This window comes from Chlorocebus sabaeus, chromosome 20 (assembly GCF_047675955.1).
Source record: "Chlorocebus sabaeus isolate Y175 chromosome 20, mChlSab1.0.hap1, whole genome shotgun sequence".
NCBI classification, from domain to species: domain Eukaryota; kingdom Metazoa; phylum Chordata; class Mammalia; order Primates; family Cercopithecidae; genus Chlorocebus; species Chlorocebus sabaeus.
In genome coordinates, this window is record NC_132923.1 from 73,738,111 (window position 1) to 73,744,747 (window position 6,637).

General features: G+C 38.9%; 1 protein-coding gene across 1 annotated transcript; it reads right to left on the reverse strand.

Annotated features, from left to right (window-relative positions):
• Window positions 1-4,231: 4,231 nt before the first annotated feature.
• On the reverse strand, window positions 4,232-5,319 carry LOC119625179 (histone H3.3A). Its single transcript, XM_038000811.2, has one exon. It carries the CDS (start codon window positions 5,200-5,202, stop codon window positions 4,792-4,794), a length of 411 nt encoding a protein of 136 aa, XP_037856739.1. The 5' UTR covers window positions 5,203-5,319; the 3' UTR covers window positions 4,232-4,791.
• Window positions 5,320-6,637: the final 1,318 nt, after the last annotated feature.

A 6,637-nucleotide genomic window follows, 5' to 3' on the forward strand; every position in this document is an offset into this window, starting at 1 on the left:
TGGTGCTGGGCAAGTACTTGATCTCTCTGAGCTTCTGTAAAATGAGGAAAAAATGTCCATCTTTCAGAACAGCTGAGGATGAAATAAGATACATGTATAAGGTAATTCTCACATGATGTGCTTGGTGTATACAAGTGCCCAAGAAATGTTAATTCCTTTCTTCCCTTCTTCATTCATTATGGTGCACATTTGTGGGTTTTCAGCCTCACAGCATTCTCCTTTTGAATAAAGCCTCCCCCATATCTATTTTGGGTATTACCTCTCTGTCATTGAGTCCAGTGTTGATGGGGATATAAATCAAGGTTCCCTTTTATCCCTTGGTAGGCCCATGACCTAGACTAGGGCAGTCTGTCTCTTTCTCCTGGGACTCTGAATCTTGAGCAGAGAGTTGTAAGAACAGAAAAAAAAAAAAAAAAAAAAAAAAAAATTGTTGACGTTCATTCATTTGAGAGACAGGCTGCTACAGAGACTTTTGGAGTTGCCCTTCTGTTCCAAACCTGCTTCCTTAGCCATGCAGTAGATTCTCTGTACATTGTACCTTTCCAACATATTCTTTTTCTGCTGAAATTAATCAGAATGAGTTTCTTTTGCTTGCAACCAAAGAACCCAACAAACTTGCTTATCTACATGGTGATTATTTTCTTTTAATTCTTGACAACAATGTCAAAAGGTACTAATTGCAAAAGCTTGATAAAGACAAGATCTATTACCGCTGTAATTTTTCCTCAATCTAATAGACCTGTTTAGGAGGACATTGAATTAGTGTGATTGGATTGTTTTTAAGCCATAATCTTGCAGAAATTGATAGATAGATTTTTGATGACCATTCATTAATATTTATCTAAGTATGACTTTCCAAGACCTGTGCTAATTAATTAATGCAAAGAAAACTTAAACATAGTCCCTGACTTTAAGGGATTTCTAGCAAACTAGTCTAGGTTTACCAGGGACAGTTCTTCCATAATTAAGAGAGGGAAAGGTTTTATTTTTTGGACCTGAATTTGTAGGTCCTAGAATTGTATGGATTGTCAGTCTCTCCTCCCAAAATTAATCCAATAATTGACACTGGACAGCCATCTTAAACATAGGGAGTGTTTTTGCCTGTGTAGAATGTGAAAGGATGAGAACCACCTGGCAATTATTTCTTAGTGCTCTGACTTGCTTTGGAGGGTCCAACAGGAAAAAGCTGACCTAGGGACCCAAGGAGATCTTTTACAGTAAAATTCCCCTAGGAGGCTCTGTTTTTAAACCACATGGGCTTCAAAACCAGTATGTCAGAGGGCTCTGGAGTTGCTCATGGAGGGGAGAAGTTTTCATGCAAATGAAATACCTTTTCCACACTTTGCTATTCCTAGTTATTTAACTATCAGTCTTCCTACTAGCACTTACTTTCTGGGGCAAACAGCTGAAGCAGGAAGGTTGGAAAATACCTGTTAGTGCTGAGAAACAATACCTTCCTACCCAAGACAGCAAACAAAACATATATTCCTATTTGCTGAGCTTATTCTAGTTCTATTTTGAGTCTTTAGGGCACACTGTATAAAATTAGGGTTATCAAGGGATATTTTCCCCTGCCTTGTCTAAATCCCAGAACCAAATTGTGAAGAAATAAGTGTACTCCTTTAGGGCTGGTACAATCACCTCTCTGTTCATTGGCAAGGCTAAATTAGTGAATGATCAGTTGAGATAATGATGGGAAGCCACTTTCTAAGCTGATATTTGATATGCAAAGATAACATAGTGGGACCTTAACAGACTAGAATTGTTTTTCCAATTCGTCAAAAGTTTGTTGAGTGGCACACGGCACATGTATACATATGTAACAAAACTGCACGTTGTGAACATGTACCCTAGAACTTAAAGTATAATAAAAAAAAAGTTTGTTGAGTGGCTACAGTATGCCAAGATGTGTACTATGTGTAAGAAGACACCTGTGATTACTGTCAAGCTGATTAAAATATGGTTGAGGAGCCATTATCTACATATATATTGTACACACAGACATATACATTTGAAAAACAATTACTATTGAATTAAACATTAAACTATATCCTAACCACATTGACCTTTCTGTCCCAGAAGATGTCACATCCCTTTCCAACATAGAGTCTTCATAAATGTTAATTCATTTATTCAATTTTTATTGCGTGATTACTTTGTGTCAGGCACACAAGATTCTGATTCCCATGGAACTTACTTTCTAGTTGGCGAAAAGAGACATAAACAAGTAAGCAAGTCATCAGGCACTGAGAAATGCTCTGAGTTAACCGGTACATTGAGATATGGTAGATGGTGACTGGTGGAGTAGGAGTGGGGCTGCATCCCATATGGTGGATGGGGTAGGCTTCTTGGAGCAGGACATGTCAAACTGAGATCTAGATGATGGAACCAGTTATGTAAAGAGCTGGGATAACAGCATTCCAAGCAGAGGGAACAACAAATGCAAAAGCCTCATGAGATAGGAACAAATTGGACATATTTTAAAAATAGAATACTAGTGGAACTGAGAAGAGTGACTGAAGGGAGATTGGTAAGAGATGAGGTCACAAGAAAACTAGGACCAGTTCACAGAGCCTTGCAGGCCGGCCATGATAGGGTTTGCTGCTCCTATGCCTGGAATGACCTGGCCCCTACTCTCTGCTTAAAGCTGGTGCCCTTCCTTTGCTTAAATGTCACCTGCTCATGGAAGTCTTCCTTTATGCCCTCTCTAGAATAATGTCCTGTACTATTTGCTCTCTTAACATACTGTACTTCTTTTTTGAAGCACTTATTACAATTGAAAGTAATTATTAGTGTAATTATTTGTTTGATACTTGTTATCCAAAGTAGACTGTCAGTCCCTTGGGGTTAGAGAGTGGTTTATCTGGCTCACAGCAATGGGAAGAATTAAATTCATTCGGCAAACATTTGTTAACTTTTACTGTATGCCAGATATGGAGAAGATGCTCCGTAAATATATTGATGGAGTGAAAGAACGAATTAACACAGGTAAAGCAGGTGACTGGGAGGCAATGGCTAAAGCAACTATAAAACAACTATACATCAATTAGTTGTTTAATCCATTGCCCACTGCAGCAGCCCACTTTGCCCATGAGGTTGTGGAAGGTCCCATAAGGTGACCAACGAGAGAATGTGTCCTACTCAGAGCTGGAGTTGGTGAGCAGTGGTTCCATTCTTTTCTTGAAGGCTTTAATTACCTGTTCTCAGTTCTGAGTGAGTGTTAGCTATTTCCTTTTCTCATCTTTTTTCTTGTCAATCTTCTTTCCTCCTTTTCCTCTAAATCAGTAAGCAATGCATGGGGAGTGGCTGGTATGAAAGCATGAGAATAGGGGGACCATGGAGGGAGTTCATGTCAACTCTTTATTTTATTTTTTTCTGTAAGCCATGATTTGCACTACGTTGTAGATAAAGGTTTATTAATTGTATCAACATTTTTACTGTGTTATCAGATATGACACAGCTGTATACACCTAAAAGTCATGCTGAATAGCCAAGTGAATTAGGCTTAGAAAAAAAATTGTGTCTCAATGTGGAGTCTGCTCATGTGGAAATGAACAGGATGTGTCATCCCTGTGATGGATCAAGAGGCCAAGGTGCTGAGAATAAGCACTGGACCAAGAATTCAAAGACCCGGTTTCAACTCCAGGCTTTGTCATGTAGTGGCTGTGTGTCTCTATGCAAGTTAACGAAGTTATTGGACTAATTGTTTTTGTAATCTGTGAAAGAAGACAATGCCTAATTCATAGAATTGCTAGAAGATTAAGTGTGCTGGCCTGTGGTAGTTCCTGGTCCATACTAAGTTCAGACATAAATGTTTGCTGAATGAATAGAGTATTTCCCAATGCATTATTCTTTTTCTGATTGATCCTGAGCTAGAGTTCTTTTCATTCATTCATTCATTCATTCATTCATTCAGTGTATACATACATTTTCTTAAGAAGGTTTAGAAACTGGTTTCCAAGCCACATTTTGAGAAATATATTTTTGGATTGGAAAAGAGTGAGCTGTTGAAATCACTGATGCAGGCAACATAATATAGTAGATAATAACAACTACTACTACCAGTTTTTGTGAGTATACCAAGTGCCAAGCACTGGGAAAATGTTTTCCCTATGTGATCTCATTTATTCCTAATATAGCATCAGAGAAGGTAAGTAAGTTCCCAAGGTGATCCAGTTAGTATGTTGAGGGCTAGGATTTTAACCTAATTTTCAGGACTCCAAAGCCTGCATTTTTTTTTTTTTTTTTTTTAGTTTAATGTATTTTAATAGCAAACTTACAGGAACAGCACAGAAGACAGACAACATTAAAAACATGTACTTGCATGTAGGACAACTCAGTTAGAAAAGTATAGTGAATGGATGGAATCTACTGTATGATAAAAATGCTACAAACACCATTTAGTTGCCGTCAATAAGAAATTTACTTGTTTTAAAAAAATCCAAATGCTGGCATTGTCCAGAAAAATTTAACAGGTTTATTTATAATTATTATAAAGTTGAACCGCTGAAACTTGTTCACTGAAACATTTTAACTTGCATTAATGCTTTACGCCTCTGCATTTATATTAAAAATTCACACACAAATGAAAATGGAAAAACTGCCAATACCTGATTTCTGTCCTCTATTTTTCCACTCGCAATCATATACTTAGGTACCTTTTGACCCCATGGAAAAAAAATATCTAACGTTCAGAACTACCAATAACAGGAAGAAGAGAATTTTTTTTTTTTTTTTTTTTTTTTTTTTTTTTTTTTTTGAGAATGAAATGTTTCCCATCATAGCGGATTCTTAAGCACGTTCTCCACGTATGCGGCGTGCTAGCTGGATGTCTTTTGGCATAATTGTTACACGTTTGGCATGGATAGCACACAGGTTGGTGTCTTCGAAAAGGCCAACCAGATAGGCCTCACTTGCCTCCTGCAAAGCACCAATAGCTGCGCTCTGGAAGCGCAGATCTGTTTTAAAATCCTGAGCAATTTCTCGCACCAGACGCTGGAAGGGAAGTTTGCGAATCAGAAGTTCAGTGGACTTCTGATAACGTCTAATTTCACGGAGTGCCACAGTACCAGGCCTGTAACGATGAGGTTTCTTCACCCCTCCAGTAGAGGGCGCACTCTTGCGAGCGGCTTTTGTAGCCAGTTGCTTCCTGGGTGCTTTACCACCGGTCGATTTGCGGGCAGTCTGCTTTGTACGAGCCATGGTACAGAGACCTCCTTACTTACCCCCCTTCTCCTTCTGCTGGAGCTCGGCGAGCGAGAGGCGGCGCTGGCGTTAGAGAGCGACGGCGGCGCGGCGGCGGCTGCGAACACCAAAGCCTGCATTCTTAATAGTTCTAATAATAGCCTTCATCACTGGATTGTTGTTGGGGCCAAATGATATACATCATATATAGACTTTTTTTTTTAATACTTTATGTTCTAGGGTACATGTGCACAATGTGCAGGTTTATTACATATGTATACATGTGCCATGTTGGTGTGCTGCACCCATCAACTCATCACTTACATTAGGTATATCTCCTAATGCTATCCCTCCCCCCTCCCCACACCCCACAACAGGCCCAGTTGTGTGATGTTCCCCTTCCTGTGTCCAAGTGATCTCATTGTTCACTTCCCACCTATGAGTGAGAACATGTGGTGTTTGGTTTTCTGTTCTTGCGATAGTTTGCTGAGAATGATGGTTTCCAGCTGCATCCATGTACCTACAAAGGACATGAACTCATCCTTTTTTACGGTTGCATAGTATTCCATGGTATATATGTGCCACATTTTCTTAATCCAGTCTAGACATGTTTTATAAACACAAAAGCACTGTATAAATGTCCCTTTACTATCACTATCAGAAAGTGATTGACCTGATGACATTCCACAAGGTCAGCCGTGCTTCTGAAGGTAACTGAATGCTAGTTCTGTGTGCATCTAAAAATTCTGATTATTTTATGCATTTTTTTGCCTCCGTTTTATTCAAAGAACTGTTTTCTTTTATCTACACCTGGTCTTTCCAAATTAGATCTGTCGACAGGGTGGCTGAATGGTGATTGGCTCTCCTGTGTCTTTCTAGGGATGCCCGTACAGAGCCATGCTGATGATAACTGAGGGAATTATGGAGAGCTGGCCACACTCTGCTTCTATTTGTTTTGAGCCTAGGAAACAGCAGCTGTCCTAAAATCACCCTGATTTAGAATTCTTCCAAACCAGCAACACAGCAGATTCAGAAGAATCAAGTGATAAAACTCACCACATTCTCATTTCAGAGGGGAGGAAAGAAAATCCCAAATGTAAATTTCAGTTCTCTGTGTTCCAAGTACCCCTCCTTCCATCCCCTGCTAACATCTTATTGGCATTCGACTTAAAAATGCATTTTCATTTTATATAATGGATTAATCACACCATGGATTTTTTCTTAATTCATGTCCTTAGGACATATAGAATATCTGCTATCTAAGAAAATGTTTATTTGTTTTGTTCTATTGCCCAATAAGCTTATTATAAGTTCAGGCTTGTGTGTGTGTGTGTGTGTGTGTGTGTGTGTGTGTTTACACAGAGAATGTATCACATTAAAACCAGGAAAAATTATCTTTTAAATTATTCCTTGATGTAGAGCAAATCAATCCAGTTTCTTATACCTACTGGAG

Excerpts from the sequence above, each read along its gene's own strand:
- LOC119625179 (XM_038000811.2), bottom strand. The coding sequence starts at position 5,202 with ATGGCTCGTACAAAGCAGACTGCCCGCAAATCGACCGGTGGTAAAGCA.